The sequence below is a fragment of the Canis aureus genome, chromosome 4, assembly GCF_053574225.1.
Source record: "Canis aureus isolate CA01 chromosome 4, VMU_Caureus_v.1.0, whole genome shotgun sequence".
In the NCBI taxonomy this organism is placed as follows: domain Eukaryota; kingdom Metazoa; phylum Chordata; class Mammalia; order Carnivora; family Canidae; genus Canis; species Canis aureus.
In genome coordinates this window covers 49,609,076-49,632,491 of record NC_135614.1, presented here as the reverse complement: position 1 = coordinate 49,632,491, position 23,416 = coordinate 49,609,076, and the positions used below count along the sequence as shown (strand labels likewise).

The following is a 23,416-nucleotide window of genomic DNA, read 5'->3' as shown; positions in this document are numbered from 1 at the left end:
TACTTTAAAAATCCAAAGGACATAAAAAGAATGAAATAAAATTTTAAGACAATCCTTCCTTAGATGTCTGGATCACTGAAGAGCAAAGTTACATCACTAACTTATAAACATTAACCATAATTTGCTTTTTTTTGTCACTGACAAAGGATTCACCCAACAATCATATTCATTCACTACTTCTGTTTTGTATTAATCCATTCCTATTGTTAGGTTTCTAACTATTTTTCAATTTCTTGACAAAGTCATCTCCCAAGGCATAATATATACTTCAGAAATTTTCATTAACTCTTAAAATGAACTTACTTGGAATAACTATGTAGACCTCTTCCTTTCTTAAAACTTTTTTCAGTAATACAATTCCTGTGTGAACTGGCATACTTAGACAAAGGGGTACACAATTCTTATTTAGAAAAATTTATTGAACATTATTCCTGCGTTACACTTATTGAAAGAAAATTTAATTGTCCCTGAAGGCACCAGTCATTTCACATGATCTATACCCTAATGTTTTTTTGTATTAAAAATACAGGTTAAATATGAAATTAGTAAAATGCAGCATATAAAACCTCATGCTGAGCAAAAAAACAAGTCCAAAGAAAAGTTGCTATACATCAGTAGAATAGTTTCCACAGTATTTAAGATGTTTCCTATGTAAAATGGTATTTGAATGCAATTTTTAAGAACCATAGTTAATGTATTTTGCAATTTGTTAACTGCAGGTATCCACATTCTCCTTCTACCCCATAACTGTTCCTTTAAGTTCACAACATCTGCTAGGATCCACAGAATGAAGCAAAACCGTAGTGGTTATTTCTCAAGATTTGAGAAATCTGGTCCACCTTTAGTATAGTTTCCTGAGATTTCTGCTCCACTGAAGTCAAAGCCAGGATTCTAAAAGATATGAAAAAAATTATGATAAAATAAATCTTATAAGGAAAAATCTAAGTAACTCAAAAGGGAAATGGTAAAGATATGAACTAGCCATTAACAAAATGGGAAACCCAAATGGCCAATAAACATGTCAAAGGATGTAATCACCAAAATAGAACTTAAAACTAGGAGGTATATTTCAACTTTCAGATCTACAAGCATTTAGAAAATCAATATGTATATTACAAGTTGACAAGTATATGGGCAAACATATACTTTAGTATACATGTGAAAACAAATTTTTAATAAACTAGCACCATTTGAGAGTTTACTACATGCCTGCCAGGATTCTGAGATCTACGCATTTATCAACATATTCAATCTTCGTAACAATCCTATGAAGTGCTATAACATGTTTTCGTCTTTTGGAAGGCATTTCTTTTATACAACAAACATTTATAGAATTCCTACTGTTTAGAATACACCATTAGAGACTTGTGGAATTCAAGAGCGAACAAAACAAAGATCCCTACCACTGGTAGAGCTGACATTCTTACAGGAGGACACAAATAATAAACTAAGTTATCTAATGCAGGGGTTGGCAAAGTTTTCTGTAAAGAGCCAAGTAGTTAGAATTTTAGTCTTTGAAGGCCAGAGTCTCTGCCATAACTACTTTAGTCTGGTGTTGCTATAAGAAAGACAATACACTGGCTCAGCGGTTTAGCGCCTGCCTTTGGCCCAGGGCGCGATCCTGGAGACCCGGGATCGAATCCCACGTCGGGCTCCCGGTGCATGGAGCCTGCTTCTCCCTCTGCCTGTGTCTCTGCCTCTCTCTCTCTCTCTCTCTGTGACTATCATAAATAAATAAAAGTTAAAAAAAAAAAAAGACAATACACAAATGAACACGCATAGTTGTGTTCCGATACAACTTTACTCCAAAAACAGGCAGTGAGCCAGATTTCACCCAGGGGCCATAGTTTGCCAGCCCCCGATCTAGAGTGTTAAAAGTTGATGCAAGTGGAAAGAAAAAGGAAAGAAAGGAAAGAAAAGGAAAGAAAAGGAAAGGAAAGGAAAGGAAAGGAAAGGAAAGGAAAGGAAAGGAAAGGAAAGGAAAGGAGGAAAGAAGGAAGGAAAGTAGGTAGGTGGGAGGGAGGGAGTGAGGGAGGGAGGAAGGAAAGAAAGAGGGAGGGAGGAAGGGAAGGAAAGGGAGAAAAGGAAGGAAGGAAAATAGGGCAGAGTAAGGGAAATGAGATTATAGTATTTAAATAGGATGATCAAAGACCAAAGTATGCTTTATTGAGCAATGACTTGAAAACAGTGAAGAAGCTAGCCAAGCTTTGGGAGAACATTGTAGTCAAAAGGACAGAAAAGGAATGTTCAAAAATAACAAAAAGGTCAATATGGCTAGAGCAGAATGCCTGGAGGGAGATTCACAGAAGACAGAGAGATTAAGAAGGACCAGATCAGATAGAATGAAAGAGCTCTGATAAGAGAAGCGATGCATTCTGACCTGCATTTTCAAAGGACTACTATGCTATTTTGAGAATACTGTAGCTTAGCAAGGGTAGAGGAGAACAATCAGAAGGTTATTAGAGTAATCTAGGCAAGACACTACAGATGGTACAGATCAAAGTGGTAGTAGAGTTCGTGGTGAGAAGTGGACAAATTCTGAATTTATTTGGAAGGTAGTGTCAGTAAGATTTCCTAACAAATTGGACAGGGTGTGTGATAGAGATACAGGAATGAAGGATGATTCCCTATTTTTGTTTTTTGGTCTGATCAAGTAGTTTCCATCAGCCAAGATGAAAGACTACAGGTAGAACACGTGTGGGAGGAATTTACAGAGTTCATGTTGAATACATTGAGTCTAATATGTCTGTCAGACTGTCATGTGCAGATGCTGAATTGGAAATAGGACTCCAATATTTGGGAGAAAAGTCTAGACTAGAGATACACATTTGGAAATCATCATATAGAAAGAAATTATCCATCGAAACTTTAATAGTGCTTTGATCTAGTAATTCTTCTCCTACATAAACTAACAGATCATTGGAATAGTTTTATAGAGATGAAAGCACAAATTTTGTTTGAAATAGACACAAAGTGAAAAATCCAAATCTTATCAAAAGGGAATAGCTAAATAAATAACGATGACACTTTCAAACTAGAAAACACCCTGAAGTAGTTATGAGTGTTTTTGGAATGAGTTTTATTTGTATGTACTGGTAGGGAAAGAGACCCAAGACATATTATTAAATGAAATAAACAACATGAACAATACACACAGTGTGATCCTGCCTTTATGTCAAAAACAAGGCAGCAAACGAACACATCAATGATACAAGAATGAGACAGTAGCATGAATTAGAGAGATGTTGATGAAAGGAATTTTTCACTTTTTTATATTATGTAAATCTATTTTGAGTGAATTTTTTAGTTTATTTATGCATTACTGGTGTACATTAAATAAATTTAAACTTAGAAATCATGACAGTACAAATAAGTTCCTCTATAGAATATTTGAAAAAGAACAAAATAAAATCCAAAGAAAGACTATCTTCCTAATGAGTTAACTTAAAAAATTCCTCTAAAGAACTTTTTAAGTATTTGTAACCACTTTGAGTTTCAATTTCAAGTAATAATTATTCTATGGTTTTAAGATGATTATCAATACATATTCATACATTCATCTCACTTACTTCTTTCTGGAATCTCTCTAATGTAAGTTTCCTCTGCATTTGGTCTTGCACCCAAGGATCAGCTGCATATTCAGATTCTAGAAGAGAAGTCCAGCAATTTGCTGCATCTCTCTTTGTCTTTGTAAGAACAATACGGACCATTTTTCTGTCCTCTAAACAAATAAAAATCACAAATAAATTAGAGATCATCATTAAATTTTTTATTTTCAAAAATCATTAGGTAATCTTGACATACAATTATGTTCAATACGTTTCTATCACCATTCTCTTGCAAAGACAAAAGACCTAATACAACAGAGGGAAATATATTAAGTTCCAAGACAAAAATTTATTCTTAAAAAAAGGGGTTCCAAGAAGTATAAGTTACCCTTACCCAAAGTCCATGTTCCCTCATCAGCTATTGTAGAATCAAAGAGCTTGCCCTGAAAAATAAACATATGCAGTACTAAAAACATAAATATTTCATTAATTCTTATAAGGCTTTCATGACTTAAAGACTTTGCTGATTTCCTATCTAATCCACATGTAATTGTCTAGTTTGGTTATATTAGGGAGATAAAATTTTATACCATTTCAATATATAGGTGCTGAACCCTATCTTTCCTCCTAGCAAGTGAAATGGAATCTAGTTTACACTGCTTGACATATTTACTATGACGAAGAACACAGGGCTCTCTAAAAGATCAGGGCTCCTTAATTTCTAGAAGATAAATAAATATTACTGATCACCGAACCAAATGTGAAATTAGTATCTGAACTTTAACTTTACCAATTGAAATGAACTACAAAAAGAACTTTCCTGCTGAAATTAAGCAACGATTAACTTTACCAATTGAAATGAACTACAAAAAGAACTTTCCTGCTGAAATTAAGCAACGATTTCTCTTAAAATAAACTTTAAAAAACTGGTTCTCTTTTGTTGGGCAATGTAGAATCAAAAAAAATTTTTAAGCACATACTGCTGTTCTGATACCAGATTAGCTGTGACTGATTTTTCAGAAACTGCTCTTTTAAGAAAGAAATTGGCAAACATAAGTTTAAAAGAGAATTCATCTGCTCAAATCCGTTTTGATTTGTTGCTACTTGCCTAATTTAAGTATTAGAAAATGAAATTAAAAGATCACATAAAAAAAAAAAGAAAACATATATTTTTTCAATATGTCAGTACTAGTGAGAAAAAAAATCCTACTGGTCTAATAAACATATACCTAAAATCCTAAAGTTACTGCTAAAAATTCCCAAAGTTCCTGGAATTACTAAAGGAAATTTGAATTGTGATCTTAAACCACTGTTCAGGAAACTATGAATTACACAAACTATCCAGAAAGGTCCGTAAGATCCAAGCTGACATAAATCAAGGTCTTTCATCACGTGAATCTCTTTTTTCTCTGAGGCACTTTAAAGCCTTTCCCCATAAAGTAACAGCAGCTAACACGCAGTGCACACTCGTTACATACCAGACACAGGTCCCAGCTCTTACTTCCCACGGATGCCCTGTGACGTCCGAAACAGTCCTATCAGGAAGGCACTAGAATTCCCGCACCCCGTGTGGACCAAGGCGTAGAGACCCCGAATAACCTCTTGCCCAAGGTTACGAAATTAGAAAAAGGGCGTAGCCAGGTATCCTACGCAAGCAATCTCCCGTCACCACTTCATTACACTGTCCTCTAACACCTTGAGCATCGGATCCGGAAAAGAAATCTAACTTGCACGTCACTGAATTTACCTATAAAGTTTACCAAGGATCCGACGGGCATGATGGGCACAAAACGCCTCTCGACTACCTGCTTAACCGCTCCACAAACAGGCAGAATGTTTCTAGTTTTGTGGAAAAAAAAAAAAATAAATCACCTGACGCCACCTCTGAATCCTCCTCCCGATATCCTTACCCTGTACTGTGTCCTCTACTGTCCCCTAACTGCTTAAGCATTTACTAACTTCGCTTTAGTATGCCTCCCTGCAAGAGCATCACCTGAGCGCAGGGAACTTCGGTCTTGGTCATCCCTGACCTCTCAGCACTTAAAATCAGCGCCTCGAAGAAAATATATGTACAACGAGTATTGGTCCCTTTAAACATCTAGGTGAAGACCCGCAGGGGAACAAAAGCAGCAACTTCTTCGGTTTAGAGAGAAAGCCAGGGCACCGGGCTCCTCACATCTCTCCGTCAACTCGGGACTAGCCTTGGGTGGGGACACGGACCAGACCCAAACCAGGCCAGGGCTATCTATCGCTCTTTCGGCTCAAAGAGCCATTCACTCGGCCTTCCAGCAGTCCTTCCGTGGAAACCATGAGCCTGCGGACTCGGGGGCTTAGAGGCCGGGAGGGAAGTGAGCGCAAGCCCCGACCTGCCGCTACCTTGAGGATCTCGCGACCACCCACGGCCAGCGCCACATGCCGGCTCTGCAGGCCGCACTGGATGTCCTGGGCGCGAGTGCCAGGCGGCACCTGAACTTCAATAAACACCTCCTCCAAGGTCTGGTACCACTGGCCCCACGGCGTCCCGCACGGAACCACCCCACTGCGCTCCTCAAACGGGGCCGACATACTCCGGGAGCCTTCCAGCTGCAGCCGCACGGAGCGAGACGAGCGCATGCGCGAGCTCCCCGCGCTCAGGCCACGCCCCGACTCTCCGCTCAGGTCACTGCACATGCGCAGGGACGTCAGCCGAGGTCTCCGCGAGCTCCTTTCTCCTTTCCAGTGGCCGTTTACGACGCTGGCAGTGCCCAGGTTGAAAGAACCGAAATCCGGGGAAGCTGACACCCAAGGGACGGTGGGAGAAAGTTGGAACTAGCGAAACTAGAACTCACTGCCCTGCCGCCTTTATGACGCCAGAAGCGGGCTTGCCAACTTCTCAGACGTGAAATGCGCTTGCGCAAAGGAGGCGAGCGTGTAAGTTACAATTGAGTAACGCCAGGAACGATTGGACACGGGTTGGGCAATAATAGTCTCCTATTGGCTGGTGACCTAAACTCACAGGAGCCCTGATTGGATGCGACCAGGCCAGGTGCGCATGCTCTTTAGTCGTTCGCGTCCTGGATTGGTGCGCCCAAAACTTTGGTTTTCAAATCTGCTGACGTTAGAGGTGGGCCGTGGGTAAGCCGGGAGGTTTGAATTTGGAGCGATTAGGCCGAAATAAGCAGCCAGGAGTTGCGGAGGAGAGCTAGTGACCTTCGGTTTGTGGAGCTGGTCATCAACATGTCTTTTCCTAAGGCGCCCCTGAAACGATTCAATGACCCTTCCGGTGCGTACGGGGAAAGGAGTTGGGGGTCGGGATATGTTGTCACGCACCTTGCCGCTCTCGAGTCCCTTCCTCGGAGGCTAATCGGAGATTTTAGGGCTGCGATGGGTCTCATTCAATTGATTATTTTCCTAGAATCTATACTAAGCATTTACTTCCCTAGCACCATTCAGATAAGGGTAGAGCAGTGAATGAAGCGAAGTCTCTGCCCCATCGAGTTCACTACATTCAGCTGGAGAACACAGCCAATGAACGAGTGCTGTGGGGAAACTAAGGCAGAGAGAAGGAAGTGGGGATAAGGAAACTATTGGTAGCTATTTGATGGTCAAGTCCGGAAGGCCCCACTGATTTAAAAAAAAAAAAAAAATTGACCAAGTTTTTCGTATGAACTTGTGAATTTCTTTTGGATATTCCATTCAGGAATAAAAGAAGGATAATTGGTAAAGGCAATTTATGGGTAAAATTATGGTAGTAGCATACTTACTGAAAACATAATGAAGTAATGACACCTAGAACCCCAATCACCGTATTAAGTATTTACATTGATTATTCTTTTTTAATTACCCAACATCCCTGAGAGGTAATCCTATTATTATTTTATTGATAAAAAGATTGAGACATAGATTTGCTCAGTGTGACACAACCAAGTTAGCAGAACTGGGACATAAAATCAGGCCTTCGTGAACCCATCCTGTGAACTTAGTCGCTGTGATGCATAAGCACACTAACCAGGAAGACGCAGATATGGTTAGTGAGGCACACTCATCATTCAGTGGATGCAAACTGTATGCAGGGACTGTGCTAAGGTCTTTTCTGTTCTACCTGGTTAACTCTTTCCAAGTGAGAAAGGATTGATATTGTCCTCGTTTTACATATGAGGAAACAGAGGGGTTTTGTAACTTCTGAGCAGCCAGTAATTGGTAGGGCTGAACATCAAAGCCCATGATTTATTCATTTTAATATACTCTTTATAAAAGGCACTTGTTGGCATCTTTAACTTGTCAGCCAACATGCAAATAGAAATAAGAATCACTCTGCTCACAAAGGAAGGCCAAGTGAGCAAATGGGTCAGCACAAGCTTCTTCCTTTTTTTTTTTTTTTTTTTTTTTACAAGCTTATTTTCTTAATTGAAAGATCGGGAATATACTGTTTCCTGGATATTCAAAGAATCTTCTCTAAATTCTCTCAGCAGTATGTCTTTTAAGGAGAATTCTGTTTTCTTTATAGTAGATTAAACTGACTTTACCAACTCACAATTTCAGAAGTAATAATTATTACTTTATTTGATGCTCGAGTGACACTGTAGTGATTTCTCCTATTACTCCAGTAATCCCAACAGCTATGAGGTGGATACTTTTTTTTATTTCTGTTTCATAAGGAAAATTAGCCTCAAATAAAAATAAATTGCCAGGGGTCTTAAAGCTAGATTAGAAAAGGAGAGAGTATAATGTTCTTACCATCTTCTGACTAAAAAGTACTTGGCACATAGTAATGTCTATTGGTTAGCATTTAAAGCTGGATTTGAACCCTGATTGAGGAATTATAAAACTCTATCCCCATTCCCACATTCGCAGTGACTTTCTATGTTTTCTTCACCGCACTGTCAAACTCAACCCTGAGCTAAATACTGGGGTTATGAACATGATCTAGAGAGACCTAACCACAAGCAGTTTTGTCTAACATGGAATATGGATAATTACAAAACTGACAGGTTCTCTGATAAGAACACTACTCACAAGCTACTACAAAGAGAGGTTTTCAACCTAATTTGAGGACTCAGAGAAAACTGGAAAAGGCTGAGTAAGAATTAGTCAGGCAAAATGGAAGATGGACTGTCCATTCTGGGTAGAAGAAATAGGAAATAAAGAAATCTGATAGGTAGCTCAGTCAACTAAGCATCTGCCTTCAGCTCAGGTCATGACCTCGGTGTCCCGGGATCAAACCCCGCATTAGGCTACCTGCTAAGTAAGGAGTCTGCTTCTCCCTCTGCACCTCCATTCTGCTTGTGCTCTCGCTCAGTCTATCTCTCAAATAAATAAAATCCTTAAAAAACTATTTTAAAAAGATCCAAAAGTTTGAAGCGTTTAATGAAATGCATAGACTGTTTTGTTTGTTTAAAATTATTAACTACCTGTTAGCTACCAGTCATTGTTGATCAAGAAAGAAGTTGCAGAAAACTTGCGATAACTCCCAGGACATCTCATTCCATTCTTCTGATGTTCCGTCTCCCCAGATTTCTAACAAGTCATATGTATGTGTGATATAGTACATTTAAGTGTTCGTAAGGAAAAGATCTGGAGCATGAAAATAACATGTACTAACTACACTCTCACAAAGAGTTAATAGATTAATACAGGCTGGATTTCTACCTAGTTCTTGAATCTAAATCCTAAATCTAACAATCAAATTTGATTGTTTAGGGAAGTTTTTGTTAAGTATGGTTTTAATTGTTCTCAACTCATGATGCTGCTCAGTCACTGTCCACCATCCCATCTTTTGCTTGCCCATATTTCCTTTTCAGAGTGTACACATAGTCATGAACCAGAACATAAGAATTCAACATCATTTTATTTTCTGGCCACTCTGACAAGTCTAAACTGGTGCTTCTCATGCTTTTCCATAGAAGCATTCCTAAAAGCAGAGAACTAAGTGCCTGTCTGGCTTGGTTGGTAGAACATGTGACTCTTGATCTCAGGATTGTGAGGTCAACCCCCATGTTAGGCCTAGAGTTTACCTTTAAATAATAATAATTAAAAGCAGAGAGCAAAGAATAACCATAGGCTCTGCATGCCCTCATCCCCTCTTCCCCAAAAAGGCATAGCTAACAGTATGGTGGAAGTCTCTTGTTTGCTTTAAAACATGTCCTCCTCTACCTCTCCCAGCTCCTATCCCAATGAGTAAAAGTATGCGCTCTAAACTGGGTGTTATCATCCTATATGTTGGCAATTTGAATTTGAATTTTTAAAAAAACCTATGCTCTAAGATGTGCCACCCTTATACTGATTTTAGGGAAACCCCTGTCAGCTTCCTGTTTCACCCCAATGTGAGAAATCCGAGATAGCCAAGATTAATGTTTTCTGTTAAGTCTGCCTTTATGTTAGATGCCCCACTGAATTCTATACTTCGTGTTGAAACTCTCTTCTGATTGGAAATCCACTACCCCAACCCCTTATTGACCCACATTTAGATCAAAAAGCTCCCAGGGGGCAGCCCAGGTGGCTCAAGCAGTTTAGCACTGCCTTTGGCCCAGGGCCTGATCCTGGAGACCCAGGATCGAGTCCCATGTCAGGCTCCTTGCATGGTGCCTTCTTCTTCCTCTGCCTGTGTCTCTGCTTCTCTCTCTCCTCTCTGTGTATTCTCAGAAATAAATAAATAAAATCTTAAAAAAAAAAAAAAAAAAAAGCTCCCAGGATTGGAATTTTTGTGTAATTATTTTTGTTACCATTATCCAGGGAGAGGAATGGAAAATTCAATCCATCTTTGATGTTTTTATAGCCTTTTAGAATTGATGAAAGGAGTGACTTTAATACTTTTTAATTGTATCCCAGGATGAGAAATAAATTGTGTATCTACATTTGAATCACTGATATTTTCTGTTGTGCTTCACTTTTCCTTGATGTTAGTCAAGATGTACCAACAAGCTCTTACCTATCATTCCATTTGAGAAACACTTAAGAGACAGCTGGAGTTGCCTTGAAATGGTCACTCCTTGCAGTTCCTGTTTATTTGCATGAAACACTATGCTGAAGTAAGTAACTTTTCAGAGAATAGTATGAATCTATTGATTCTCAATCCTTAAAGCTTTATGCTAATGATATTTTTAGCTGTTTTGTTTAAGTAGGCTCTATGCCCAATATGGGGCTTGAACTCATACCCTGAGATCAAGAGTCTCCTGCTCTACCGACTTAGCCAGCTAGGCAATACAAGTCCTGAGAGCCAGATCTCAAGTCAACTATGCATAAACAGGGATGCCTGGGTTGCTCAGCAGTTGAGCATCTACCTTCAGCTCAGAGCCTGATCCTGGAATACCGGGTTGGAGTCCTGCATCCGGCTCCCCAGGGAGCCTGCTTCTCTTCTTCCTCAGCATCTCTCTCTGTCTCTCATGAATAAATAAATAAAATCTTTTTTAAACAATTAAAAATAAAGCTATGCATAAACACTCTGAAATGCTTTCACTTTGAGACTCCAGTTAAGTGAGGTTATACTGTATAAATTTCTGGATCATAAAACTATTGTCTAGTATACTTTGTACTTTGTGTAACATTGCTTTTATAAATTTTCTGATGCATCAATATTAGCCAGAGATGGATTATCACTATAAATTTTTATTCCAGACTAAACCTTGAGAGCTAGACTTTTTAATTGCTTCATTTCTAGAAACTGATGGTAGTTACCTCAGTGACTCTCTTTGAGCAGAATTGATTTGAAATATTTCTTTTTTAAAAAAGATTTTAATTATTCATGAGAGACAGAAAGAGAGAGGCAGAGACATAGGCAGAGAGAGAAGCAGGCTGCGTGCAGGAAGCCCAATGTGGGACTTGATCCCAGGACTCCAGGATCACGCCCTGAGCCAAAGGTAGACGCTCAACCCCTGAGCCACCTAGGTGTCCCCAAAATATTTTTTTTTCTTATATTCAGTCCTTAATAACAAAGCCATGTTGCTTGATCTTACATGATGTTTATCTCAAGACTGTCTTTGCTGTTTTGTTCAGTTGCCTGTGTTCCTTTGATTCATTGAAATAAAGAACATTTGGGAAGATAATGATGTTTTTTTGCTGAGAGGCCTGTTTTGTAATATCAAACGGATGCTATTTTTATATTTGAAAAAAATAAATGATTTGCTAATGGCATTTTACGTGGGTATTAATTTACTATGACATGTTTTTAATTTAAGATCATAATAACATTAGATGAGACATTAATGTGCTATATTTCCTTTAGGTTGTGCACCATCTCCAGGTGCTTATGATGTTAAAACTTCAGAAGTATTAAAAGGACCAGTATCATTTCAGAAATCACAAAGATTTAAAAAACAAAAAGGTAATGGAATACAAAATAAAATAATGGTTATTTGATCTCATAAATTTTAAAGTTATGAATAACAGTACTTAAATTAGAAGTTACTATAGTATTTCCAAAAATGTGAAGCTATAGTTATATTTAAATTTTCTTACTTGATGAATTTACAAAAGAGTCAACTACATAATAATGCTTTGATCATCCCACTATTGCATAACCAATAAAATTAAGTAAGATACTGACACAGATACATCATTTCTCTTTTGGTAATCACCTTAACCTGTCAGGGAATAGTAGGAAAATCAGAAAAGGGTTGGTTGTGTTAATACTATTGTGCAACTAATTGTTTGGACATGTACAGTCAAGAATGGAACTTTGTACTTCTTCACTAATAATCACAATAAGAAATTTGGAAATTGGGTTTTGTCTATGTTTCAAGCGTGTAAGCACCAACCAAGATCTGTACAATCTATTTTATTGTAGAGTCTCAACAAAATCTTAATGTTGACAGAGATACTACCTTGCCTGCTTCAGCAAGAAAAGTTAAGACTTTGGGATTAAAGGTGAGGAATTCTGATATTCTGTCTGGTTTATCACCTAAATCGTGAAAACATTTCTGAAAGGTATTTTATTTGACTATAATGGATTAAGTGTATAAATTAAGGTTGTAAATCTATAAATTAATAAAAAATATTATCATTAGGACTCTACCAAGATTTATATTTCTGCCTGCGTCATTACTAAATAAACCATGCCTATAATTCAGAATTACAAAATAGTCTCCACTTCTCAGTCATTTCTATCTAGATAAATTGTCTCACACCTAATAAGCCTTTAAAAAGTATGCAATGCTTTGATTTGGTAGTTACTGTCATTTGCATTTTGTGGTGGTGTTTGTGCAGAGGGGTAAGTATTGGTGAAGAAAAAGGGGGAAAAAATGCATTCTAATGCCTAAAAGAGATGTGCTGCTCAGAAACTACCAAGGAGTGGTGAGAGATTAAATTATTCAGGTTATAGTTTATGCTACATGTTATTATTGTTTCCATTAGTTTTTAAAGGAAGTTGTAGTTTCTTTCTTTCTTTTTTTTTTTTTTTAAAGTTGTAGTTTCTTAAGTTGCAAGAAGTGATTTGTTAATGTGGAAAAGATGCAGAGTTGGGAAACCAAGGCTGTAGATTAAGCTTAGACTCATTCATTTGTTTACCAATTATCTAAGTCTCTTGTTTTATAATATAGGGTTTCATTATACATTATGGAAGTGACCAGCCACATGTGGCTATTGACCACTTGAAAGTGAGAGCTAAGTTTTTAGTATTATTTGATTTTAATTAATATATTTTTAAAAACTGATACTTGACTCTTTGGTTGGAAAATGTAAATGTTTTTTGAAACATCTTGGGTATGTGAATATACTTTTTCATCCATATTTCATGAAATCTAAATATAGATAGCTATTTCTCTTTTAGCTTTTTTTTTTTTTAAGTGGTCTCCACACCTAGAGTAGCAGCATGGAGCCCAATGTGGGGCATGAACTCACAAACCTGAAATCATGAGTCAGTTGTTTAACCAGCTGAGCCACCCAGGCGCCCCATAGATAGCTATTTATGATGAAACTTTAGCATCTGAATTAAGATGTGCTGCAAGAGTAAATAAAATACAGAGCAAAGTTTGAAGACAGTACAAAACATATAAAATATCTCATAATAATTTTACACTAATGACATATTAAAATAATACTTTTTACTTTTATAGTAAAGTAAAAATATTAAATATATTTATTATATCATTAAATATACATTTGTATATTATTTATATATTTGTGATATATTAGTATATATTAATATAATTTTACATAATTATATGTTATTTATTATAATAAATGTGTTTATTATTATATAATTAAATATATTACTAAAATTTTTAGTTTTTAAAATGACTACTAGAGGAGTGCCTGGCTGGCTCAGAAGAATATGTGACTCTTAGTCTTGAGGTCATGCATTTGAGCCCTACATCAGGTATAGAGATTACTTAAAGAAACTTAAAGAAATATATATGACTACTAGAAAATTTGAAAATACATATATGGTTTGTGATGTATTTTTATTGGGCAGCACTGATATAGACAGGCTTTTCTTACACATTGTTTTAAATATATATACAATGGAATATTATTCAGCCATAAAAAGAAATGAAATCTTGCTGTTTGCCATAACATGAACAGAGCTAGAGAGTGATTTCACTCATAAGTGGAATTTAAAAAATAAAAATGAATAAAGGGAAAAAAGAGAGACAAACCAAGAAATAGTCTCTTAACTCTAGAGAACAAACTGATGGTTACCAGAGAGGAGGTCGGTGGGGGGATGAGTGAAATAGGTGATAGAGATTAAGGAGAGCACTTGTCTTGATGAGCACCACGTCTGTATGGAAGTGTCAAGTTACTATCTTGTATACCTGAAACTAATATTACACTGTATATTAACTATACTCAAAATTAAAATAAAATAATTTTGTAGTTGATTTAAATTTCTTAACTTGAATTTCTTGAAGAAGCAGTTCTGAAATTTTGAATTAATTACAGAACTCTTAGAAAGCTAAATTACATACATGTTTGTATAAAACCCCTAAATAATAGGCTTTCCTTGATAGAAAATGCCAGCATGTGGGAAATTAATAAATATGAGACTGATGTAGCTTCCCCTAACTTAGAAGCACATAAAACAGGTTGTATTCAATATGTTTATACATTTTCTTCCATTTTAGGTGGAAAGATAGATATTCTGGTTAAGGCCATTATGTCAGAAAGGCTGTTGGATATTGGATATAAAAATACATAGAGCAAAAATTATAGGTCTTTTTAAGAATAAAAGCAATAAGTAGATTAGAATCAGCTTACACCATTTTAATGTTTATGTCTTTTCATCTGTAGTTTTTGGGTTTTTTTTTTTTTTCCTTTTTGGGGGTATCAAAGTTTATTTCTCTTCATAAGATTCTTTTCTTTCTGGGATAGCATAATTAAATATTCAAAATGTATTTCTGTATAAAATTAGAAAGAAGGCACTCAGTAGCTTTATTTCTAAAGCTCCACTTGTTATTTTCCCTGAACTTACTAGGAAAAGCCTAATAATTTATTGCAGTCAAAACTTAAACCTGAAATATTTTAAGATTTAAAGAACCTTTTAAAAAAAAAGAAGAAGAAGAACCTTTTCCTTCTTTTACCAGACAAGTCTCCTACAAAATGTTTAATAGGCTCAATAAAATGTTTAAAATAGAAATTGTTTGGTGAGGAACTTCCCTCTACTTGCTAGATGGGATGCTGCCTGATTCATGAATCACTTAATAAAGCCAATTAGATCTTCAAGGAAAGAAAAGAAAGGGGTGCCTGGCTGACCCAGTCAGTAGAACATAAGACTCTTGATCTTGGGATTCTGAGTTCAAGCTCCACATTGGGGGATAGAGTTTACTGAAAGAAAGAATGAAAAGAAAGAAATTAAATTGTTTAATATTTTTATAACTAAAAATCGAATTTGACTGTGATATTTGTGACACATATTTATCTGTTTTTTGACTTCTTAAATAGAAGGAATCTCAAAAGAATGATAAAGATTTGAAGATACTAGAAAAAGAGGTAAGCAATGCTTTCAACTTAGTTGAAAAATAAATGTGCTATAAAATGGAAAGAGTTACTTAAAGTTAAGAGACAGAGATTCTGTTGCAGTTTGGCAAGTTCTGTTGCAATTGTGTTGCAGATGGTAAAGCAGACCATGGGGACCAGTGCAGGCCAGGTAACTGTGACTTAACTTTGTTAGATACCATGTTGCAGAACATGGTTGTCAGTGTGGTATGCTGGCAAAGTCAAGTTTTAGCAAACTGAGGGGCAGATTCAGGATAACCCTCTTCATGAAAAATTGGTAACTGAAAATTAATGCGTTGGTTTATCACAGTTATGCATAAGTCAAATATTTACATTTACTCATTGCAGGCTAACCTGCAGATAGTGATTAGCTAGAGAATTTCTTAATGGACATGAAATCCCAACAGGTTAGTTCAATTATGACAGTTGTGCTGACCTGACACACCTTCTGTACTATATATATATGTATGCCCTATTCAAGGATAAAATGGAGCTGGAGGGTGAACCTAGAACTGTCCTGTCCAATATTAGCCACTCACCACTTGAGACTATTTAAATCCAGTAAAACTAAGAACTCAATTTTTCAACTGCACTAGTCACATTTTAAATGTGCACTAGGGCTGCTTCTCTGAGAGAACACGAAATGGTGAATGGTGCTAGTGTTGCGTCAGGGCTTGGGAGCCTGGGAATGGGAGGCAGGGGCGGCTTTCTCTGAGGCTTTGGCAGCAGCATCTGGGTCCAGGGCCGAGGTCACAGAGCTTTTAGAGGCATTCACAGGACAAGGAGTGGACCTCCATCATGAAGCTGGGCTGCCTGGTCAAGGACAAGAAGATCAAGTCCCTGAAGGATGTCTGTCTCTTTTCCCTGCCCATCACGGAATCTGAGATCATTGACTTCTTTCTGGGGGCATTCCTCAAGGATGAGGTTTTGAAAATCATGCCTGTGCAAAAGCACACCTGTACCAGCCAGCAGACCAGATTCAAGGCATTTGTTGCCATGGGAGATTACAATGGACATGTTGGTCTGGGTGTCAAGTCCCTAAGAAGTAGCCATTGTCATCCATAGGGCCACCATCCTGAAGCTTTCCATCATCCCCCCACAGCAAGGCTACTGGAAGAACAAGATTGGCAAGCCCCACAATATGCCATGCAAGGTTATTGGCTTCTGTGGCTCTGTGCTGATGCATCTCATCCCTGCTCTCAGAGGCACTGGCATTGTCTCAGCCCCTGTGCCCAAGAAGCAACTACTGATGATGGCTAGTATTGATGACTGCTACACCTTCGCCAGGGGGCTACACTGCCACTCTGGGGAACTTTGCCAATGCTATTTTTGATGCTATCTCCAAGACCTAGGTCTATCTCACCCCCACCTCTGGAAAGAGATGGTGTTCATCAAGTCTCCCTATCAGGAATTCACTGACCATCTTGTAAAGACCCATCTTGTAAAGATCGTTAAATAAATAAGTAAACTTAACTCACTTGTAGGCACTGCAGTGAGTGATACCATACAATTCCACCATGGCAGAAGTCTCTACTGAGCAAAGGTGACTAAAGAACCCACTTACTGGGGCGCCTGGGCGACTCAGTTAGTTGAGCATCCAACTCTTGGTTTTGGCTTGGGTCATATCAGAGTCATGGGATCAAACTCGGTGTTGGGCTTCACACTCAATGTGGAATCTGTTTGAGATTCTCTCCCTCTCCTTCTGCCCCTGCCCCATTCTCAAAATAAATAAAATTAATTTAATTTAATTTAATTTAAAAAAAGAAGAATCCACTTACTTCCTAAGCATGAGTAAGATAGTCACTGCCGACTTTGCTTTCCTGGCAGTCTTTTTTCTGTTTCCAATGTTGACCAACTCTGTTTAGTGTACATATGCTTTTGACATATTAAAACCTTCCATTGATTATAGTAAAATGTTGGTTTAGGACCAAGAATGTATCAAGCTAACCTTTCAAATCTCTGCCCTGGTTGCTCTGATTCTTTTAGTATTTAATTATATTGGCCATCATTTTGTTAAGGACACATGCCTACAATATAGGGGTTAATACTTAGAGATGTGATAGCTGAGTCTCAGAGAGATAGCTGGTAAGTGAGTGGCAGTGCCACGATTAGAACTGGTAATTTGTGTTAGTTTCTTAATCTTTTAGAATAGAGATTTTAGATAAATACAGCTCTATTTTATTTAAACCCCACAGGATTTATAGTTTGTTTGTTTAAATTGAATTAATTATGAACATTTAGTGAATTGTGGGTGGCTTAGCGATTGAGCACCTCCCTTCAGCCCAGGGCACCATCCTGGTGTCCTGGGATCGAGTCGCACATCGGACTCCCTGCATGGATCTGGCTTCTCTCTCTGCCTGTGTCTCTGCCTCTCTGTGTCTCTCATGAATAAATAAAGTCTTTAAATAATAATAATTATCAACATTTAAAAGTAGAATTTCATGCAAAACAAAGTCAGATTTCTGGCTTTGTTGAGAAGTCAGAAGTTCTGACAACACTCTCTCCATATTCCCTTCCAGGGCAACAATCTGCTAGGGCCATGCAGAACTGCCTCCTTTAAACTCCATATCTGCTCTTCAGTCCTCACCTGGCTCTCTGTCCTTTATATTATCTGCTTGGCCATGTAGGCATTCGAGGGTACAAACCCTTCTTTTTGTAGCCTTACCTTCTTTAATTGCAAAAGCATGATATAGATAATCTCAGTATTCTTTTTTCTACTTTTGTTTTAAGATTTTATTTATTTATTCATGAGAAACACAGAGAAGAGAGACAGACGGAAACACAGGCAGAGGGAGAAGCAGGCTCCATGCAGGGAGCCTGACATGGGACTAAATCCTGGGTCTCCAGGATCACGCCCTGGGCTGAAGGCGGCGCTAAACCACTGAGCCACCCACGCTGCCACTACTTTTTTTTTTTTTTTTTAAGATTTTTATTTATCCATTCATGAGAGACACAGAGACAGAGAAGCAGAGAGGCAGAGGGAAGCAGGCTCCCCACAGGGAACCCAATGAGGGACTCGATCCCAGAACCCCAGGATCATGACCTGAACAGTAGGCAGACACTCAGCCACTGAGCCACCCAGGTGCCCCTCTTTTTTCTATTTTATAACACTAGGCTTTAAACATTGGTTGTAAATCAATAATATAAGTATAAATCTTCTGGTAAGGAAACTTAAAGCTCATTCAATCCCTAGCATCTATTTCATAGCCATCTATATATAAATGACGTTTGATACATTTTTAGTTAAACAATTTTGGCTAAAAAAAATACCAAGATTAATATCAATACTATGCCAATAAGGAAGAGTAGAACATACCTCATGCGACTTAATACAGGTATGCTTTCCTGATACTTTTATACCTAACAAATAATCTATTTTGGTAAATGCTTTATGTGTACTAGAAAGTATTTGCACTTCTTGATATAGTTTAAATATGTCAGTTCAATATGGTTAAAAGTTTTGTTCAAATCCTTATCTGAACTGATATTTTTTTGTCTAGTTTTTCTATTAGCTAGTAAGGAAAGTATTTTCACATTTCCAGCTTTATGGATTACTCCATTTATCTTCTTAATTCTGTCATTTTTTGCTTTATATATTTTGAACTTATATTAAGAGCACAACAAATTTAAGATTGTCTTCCTCTTGAAATGACCTTTTCATTATAAAATTCCCTCTATTACTAGTAATACTTTCTGCCTTAAAAGTTTACCTTATATGATATTAATATAGCCATCTCAGCTTTCTTTTAATATTTACATGGTAAATCTTTCCTGATCCCTTTATTATCAGTCTGTCCATGTCCTTATATTAAAGTACATAGTTTGGGGCACCTGGATGGCTCAGTTGGTTAAGCATCTGCCATCGGCTCAGATCATGATCCCAGGTTCCTGCTCCTCAGGGAGCCTGCTTTTCCCTCTCCCTCTGCCTGCTGCTCCCCCACTTGTGCTTGCTCACTCTTGCTCTCTCACTCTCTATCAAATAAAAAAAAAAAAAATTAAGTGCATGCTTTGTAAATATCTGCGATCATTTTTGTTCAGCCTAAAGCACTGTAGTACTTTTTATTCTGCACGCCTACTGCTGGCAAATGCTCTTAGCTGTTCCTTTCTCTAAAAACATCTGTATGTCACCTTCAAATTTAAAACATATTTTCATTGGGAATAGAGTTTAGATTGGCACTTTTCCCCCTGCATTTTAAACAAATTATTTCATTGTCTCCTGGCTTCCACATTTTCTGTTGTCAGATATGTGGCCACATTTTGTGACATGTGGCACATTTTGTTTTTATTTATTTAAGTAGACTCCATGCCCAATGGAGCCCAACTCGAGGCTTGAACCCATGACCATGAGATTGAAACCAAGAATCGGATGCTTAACTGACTAATCCATGCAGGCGCTCCAGATATGTGATTTGATACTGGTTCTAGTTTTGATCTGTTAATTTCAACAGGAGTGATGGCTTACTGATCATTCGTACTGGAGTACTTATAACATCCTACCCAGAAACTCCATTATGCCTTCTTGAAATGAAGAGAACACTTAGCATTTCAAGCAATAATTTTTTAGAAGATTTTATTTATTTGAGAGAGCGAGAGAGATCACAAATGGGGAGGGGCAAAAGGGGAAGGGAGAAGCAGACTTCCCAGTGAGCAAGGAGCACATGATCATGACCGGAGCCAAAGCAGATGCTTAACTGACTGCCCCTCAAACTATAATTTGAGTTCATATAACTAGAGAAAAAAAGAATTCGTATAGGTAGAAATACCTTAAAAGTGAATAGTTTAATTACACTTGGAAGATTACAAGCAAATAAAATCCTCTCTTTGGATGCCTGGATGGCTCAGTCAGAGGAATGGGTCTCTTGATCTCAGGGTTGTGATTTCGAGCCACACATTGGTGTAGAGAGTACTTAGAAATAAAATCTTGAAAAAAAAAATCCTCTCTGGGCAGCTGGGTGGCTCAGATGGTTAAGCATCTGCCTTTACCTTGGGTCATAATCCCAGAGTCCTGGGATTAGGCCCCAGATTGGGTTTCCTGCTCAGTGGGGAGCCTGCTTCTCCCTCTCCCTCTATTCCTTCCTCTCTTGTGCTCTCTCTCTCTCTCAAATAAACAAAAATAAAATATTTTTAAAAATAACATTTTAAAAACTAAACCCTCTCTTAAACTGCTTACAGATTTTTTTAATGCTTATAGATTTTTAAGACATAAATACAACTGTACAAGCAGTAAAATCAGAATATCTAAAAGCATCATGTCACAGAGGTTTTTCTAGAATTTTAATGTTTTCATATCAATAGCATATAGTTAAGTCAGTACTGTATTGGTGAATCATTCATCACTTTGTTTCTTTCCAGATTCGTGTTCTTGTGCAAGAACGTGGTGCTCAGGACAAGCAGATCCAAGATCTGGAAGCTGAGTTGGAGAAGGTGGAGGCCAAGCTAAATGCTGCAGTCAGGGAGAAAACATCTCTCTCCGCAAGTAATGCTTCACTAGAAAAACAGCTTATTGAGTTAACTAGATCTAATGAGCTACTTAAATCAAAGGTATTTGAACCTGATAATAATATTTATAAATGAATAAAGTAGAAACATGTTGGTTTTTTTCTTATATAGTTGTTAGGGAATTTTAGGCTCTAGGTTGGTCTTTTTCTTCCACCCAGTATAGCTTAAATGTTAAGCTGCTTCTAGGAAGAATTATTATTGTCTTTTTTATTATGGTACCTGACACATAAGAGGTGATAAACAAGTTACTTTTGTTTTAATGTCTGATGTTTTCTCACCCTTCTTCAAAGTACCCCCAGTAAATAAGTAAAACTTGTAGAATATACATCTAGGGCAGCCTGGGTAGCTCAGCGGTTTAGCGCCACCTTCAGCCCAGGGTGTGATCCTGGAGACCTGGGATCGAGTCCCACGTCGGGCTCCCTGCATGGAGCCTGCTTCTCCTTCTGCCTGTGTCTCTGCCTCTCTCTCTCTCTCTCTCTCTGTGTCTCTCATGAATAAATAAATAAAATCTTAAAAAAAAAATAAAGAATATACATCTAGAAGTCACTTTAAAGATCTTTTTCGGGCAGCCCGGGTGGTTCAGCGGTTTAGCACCGCATTCAGCCTAGGACGTGATCCTGGAGACCCAGGATCAAGTCCCATGTTGGGCTCCCTGCATGGAGCCTGCTTCTCCCTCTGCTTGTGTCTCTGCCTCTCTCTGTGTCTCTTGTGAATAAATAAATAAAATATTTAAAAAGAGGAAGGGAGGAAGGGAGGGAAAGAAAGAAAGAGAGAGAAAGAAAGAAGGAAGGAAGGAAGGAAGGAAGGAAGAAAGAAAGAAAGAAAGAAAGAAAGAAAGAAAGAAAGAAAGAAAGAAAAAGAAAGAAAGAAAAAAAATGAAAAAGATCTTTCTCTGGGGGTGCCTGGGTGCCTCAGTTGGTTAAGCATCTGCCTTTGGCTCAGGTCATGATCTCAGGGTCCTGGGATCAAGCCTCACATTGGGCTCCCTGCTCAGCAGGAAGTCTGCTTATCCCTCTCCTACCCCCTCTCCTGCTCTCTCTGCCTTTCCCCCCTGCTCATGCTCTCTCTCATTCTCTCTCAATAAAATCTTTTTACAAAAATCTTTCTCTGAAATAAATAATAGCATAACATCAGACTTCCATCTCAAATCCTTTTGGAAATGAAGTGGGAAATCAATAAATTTGTGGATTAAACATGTTTAATAGATAAATTTCATTTATTAATATTATTAGTATTATGTTACTACTAATAGATCTTAAAGGATATAATATGGTCATCTGCTTAGTCAGAAGTAGAAGGAGGCTATAAATCACTGTTCAGTTTAATAACAGTCATTTATTGAAGGCCTGTAATGTGCTGAGCTCTTTGATTACAAGGGGAACAAGGGTGCATAAGAATCAAGCATGGGGAAGGGAGCAGATTCCTAGGCCCCACCAAGGGAAATTCTGATTTAGTAGGCCTGGGATGAATCTTGTACTCTACATATTTTAAAATAGACCAGGCAATTCAGATGTATTTTGTTAAACAAGCACACTTTACAGAATCTTCTCCAAGGAGCTTGGTTTAGAGGTTTGCAGTAGACTCTTCAGCATGTAGAGGTAGACAACCCAAGCAGCTTTCAAAAATAAATCAGAAAGAGGTGCTTGTATATCTCAGTCAGTAGAGCGTGTAACTCTTGATCTCGGGGTCATGAGTTCGAGACCCACATTGGGTGGAGATTACTTAAAAATAAAACCCTCAAAAAAAATTAAATAAATAAACCAGAAAGTCACATTAATCAAAATGAGGGACAAGAACATTAGCCGTGTAAAATCCTGGTGTGGTCAAAGTCTAAATTCTCTACCAGAGTATAATGTTGGTAAATAATAGTCCCAGTAATAGAACAATCAATATTTCTGTGATTTTTATATAGGACCTAGTAGAAAATATTTTTGAATTTTTTTGTTTCTTTTACTTAGTTTTCTGAAGATAATAACCAGAAGACTATGAGAATTCTAAGCCTCGAGTTAATGAAACTTAGAAACAAAAGAGAAACAAAGATGAGGGTGAGTGATGTCTTTGGTGAGTATGCTATTTCTGGATCTGGGGATCTGAACAATTTCTCATTTCCTAAAATATACTTCTGTTGGTAGAATATGATGGCTAAACAGGAAGGCATGGAAGTGAAGCTGCAGGTCACTCAGAAGAATCTGGAGGAGTCTCAGGGGAAAATAGCACAACTTGAGGGGAAACTGTGAGTGACTAAAATAAAAAGGAAATTATTAAGTGTGACTAATTCTTGACTTACCTCTCTCACTCCACTCTTGTTTATGTAGAGTTAACCGTCCTTCATGCTTGTCTTACTACTTCCTGCTTGCCCTATTTTTCTTCCTGTTTCTCTTCAACTGAGCTCTGATGATTCCCAACATTTTATGCTGAAAAGATGGAAGAATGTTTTAATTTTGTCCATCTTCTATATAAAT

General features: G+C 37.7%; 2 protein-coding genes and 1 pseudogene across 4 annotated transcripts in view; 2 read left to right on the top strand and 1 right to left on the bottom strand.

Moving 5' to 3' along the window:
* Positions 1-398: 398 nt before the first annotated feature.
* Positions 399-6,433, bottom strand: NUDCD2 (NudC domain containing 2). Its single transcript, XM_077895620.1, has 4 exons — positions 5,925-6,433; positions 3,943-3,991; positions 3,570-3,721; positions 399-891 (listed from the first exon to the last, which is right to left on the bottom strand). Exons 1-4 carry the CDS (start codon positions 6,216-6,218, stop codon positions 808-810), a joined length of 579 nt encoding a protein of 192 aa, XP_077751746.1. The 5' UTR covers positions 6,219-6,433; the 3' UTR covers positions 399-807.
* Positions 6,434-6,623: 190 nt separating this feature from the next.
* Positions 6,624-23,416, top strand: part of HMMR (hyaluronan mediated motility receptor) — a 45,509-nt gene continuing 28,716 nt past the window's right edge. The window contains exons 1-7 of one of the 3 annotated variants that reach the window (XM_077895612.1): positions 6,624-6,810; positions 11,749-11,847; positions 12,310-12,389; positions 15,402-15,449; positions 20,808-20,996; positions 22,913-22,999; positions 23,087-23,187. In XM_077895612.1, the coding sequence (XP_077751738.1) occupies positions 6,765-6,810; positions 11,749-11,847; positions 12,310-12,389; positions 15,402-15,449; positions 20,808-20,996; positions 22,913-22,999; positions 23,087-23,187 (650 nt within the window). In that variant the 5' untranslated portion in view covers positions 6,624-6,764. The remainder of the gene's footprint in view (positions 6,811-11,748; positions 11,848-12,309; positions 12,390-15,401; positions 15,450-20,807; positions 20,997-22,912; positions 23,000-23,086; positions 23,188-23,416) is intronic. The other 2 variants (XM_077895611.1, XM_077895610.1) reach the window with 2 other exon arrangements.
* On the top strand, positions 15,458-16,928 carry LOC144312690 (small ribosomal subunit protein uS5 pseudogene; annotated as a pseudogene).

What these genes read in the sequence shown, in the direction of transcription:
- NUDCD2 (XM_077895620.1), bottom strand. Translation starts at nt 6,218, where the DNA reads ATGTGCAGTGACCTGAGCGGAGAGTCGGGGCGTGGCCTGAGCGCGGGG. An exon ending in GTGGTCGCGAGATCCTCAAG is followed by an intron (nt 3,992 to 5,924) that starts GTAGCGGCAGGT and finishes TTTATTTTTCAG; the next exon opens with GGCAAGCTCTTTGATTCTAC. An exon ending in TAGAGAGATTCCAGAAAGAA is followed by an intron (nt 892 to 3,569) that starts GTAAGTGAGATG and finishes CATATCTTTTAG; the next exon opens with AATCCTGGCTTTGACTTCAG.